General features: G+C 31.7%; 1 protein-coding gene across 1 annotated transcript in view; it reads right to left on the reverse strand.

Moving 5' to 3' along the window:
* BMPR1A (bone morphogenetic protein receptor type 1A) overlaps nt 1–937 on the reverse strand; it is an 83408-nt gene extending 82471 nt beyond the window's left edge. Inside the window, exon 1 of the mRNA XM_007955932.1 lies at nt 871–937. Coding sequence (XP_007954123.1) covers nt 871–937 — 67 coding nt within the window. The remainder of the gene's footprint in view (nt 1–870) is intronic.
* Between the last annotated feature and the right edge of the window lie 495 nt (nt 938–1432).

Genomic DNA, 1432 nt, shown 5'->3' on the forward strand with positions numbered 1-1432 from the left:
GCAATCTATATATTCAATGCAATCCCAATCCAGATTCCATCAACATTCTTTAGGGATATGGAAAAACCAATCAATAACTTTATATGTAAAGGAAATCTCTTTATATGTAAATCATACAGGAAATAGCTCATGTGCAAACACAGTCCATCTGATCCTAAAAGTCATCACAATAACTTCCTGTTTGGGAGTTCCAAACTGTGAACATACAAAGCAAAGTTATAATATTGGTTAGAAATAAAATTTTAGTATTATATGATGAAATTTTCTTATTCAGAATATACAACCAACATTTACCTTTCTAAAGTCTTTTAAAAATAATAAAATGATGATTATTATTATGTATACTTATCTCTTATTGTATTTTAAAGGAGACAGAAATTTAAAAACTCACCTTTACTGAGTACCTATTACCTTGTGTCCTAGACACTATGCTATGTACTTTATCTCATTAAAACCTCGTTAATTTGTTGTTGTATACCCACCAGCCACTCCTTGGAAGGAAGATGAGGCAATCTACCTCCGTAGTGATACTGCCTCAGAAACCCAAGGAGGGGTCGCTATGAGTCGGGTCTGACTCGACGGCATGTAACAACAACCACCATAATGGCAATAGTACAGATGAAAAAATAAGTTCAGAGAGGCTGGAACTTTAAAAATACTTGAAAATGTTTCTAACTATGGTCAACTCCAAAAATAATTTGCATATTCTGCTTTTTGCCTCCTTACTTAAAAGCTATGCTGTTACATTGGGTCTAACTGTTCAAAAAGGGACATCAGTTAAAAGAGTAGTTGTAACAATGACTACTTTTTATATATAGAAATAAACTACCAGCAAAGATGATCACATTGCTTAAGTAATCATCAATTTACCTTGAACATGAGAAATGATGAACAGATAGGCTCCCAATAATCTGATGTAAATATACAGCTGAGTCATTGTTCAATTTTTAATGTTTCCTTCAGAGTCACCTTTAATAACTGATTCTGTTATTTCACAAATTTAAATGACCTTCAGGCAATGAGATTTTCTTGTAAAAGGCAGCAATCACTTGACAGTAACTCCAACTTTACTGCTTTCTCCTGACTCCTGAAAGATAAAAATATTTAAAAACCAAAAATTATAATTAAACATTAAAAAGTTTTGAAAAACAGAGAGGAAAACAAATGACCAAGTATACTTTTAAATACACTTTTAAAGAGTAAAACTATCTTTGTATGAAGAATAAAAATGGTAGTGTAATTCAAAAACTGCTATAAATAAAGCAGGCAATATTTACTAGAATTTAAAACATTTGATATAATGTAAAGAATTCAGAACATGTTGCAACTTCTGTTGACATCAGTATAAAAAGAACAAACAAACTCATTGCTACTGAGTTAATTCTGACTCATGGTGACCCCATGCGTTGACCCCATGTGTTACAGAGTAAAC

The sequence above is a fragment of the Orycteropus afer genome, unplaced genomic scaffold (assembly GCF_000298275.1).
Source record: "Orycteropus afer afer isolate SDZICR_OR568_19922 unplaced genomic scaffold, OryAfe1.0 scaffold00547, whole genome shotgun sequence".
Classification (NCBI taxonomy): domain Eukaryota; kingdom Metazoa; phylum Chordata; class Mammalia; order Tubulidentata; family Orycteropodidae; genus Orycteropus; species Orycteropus afer.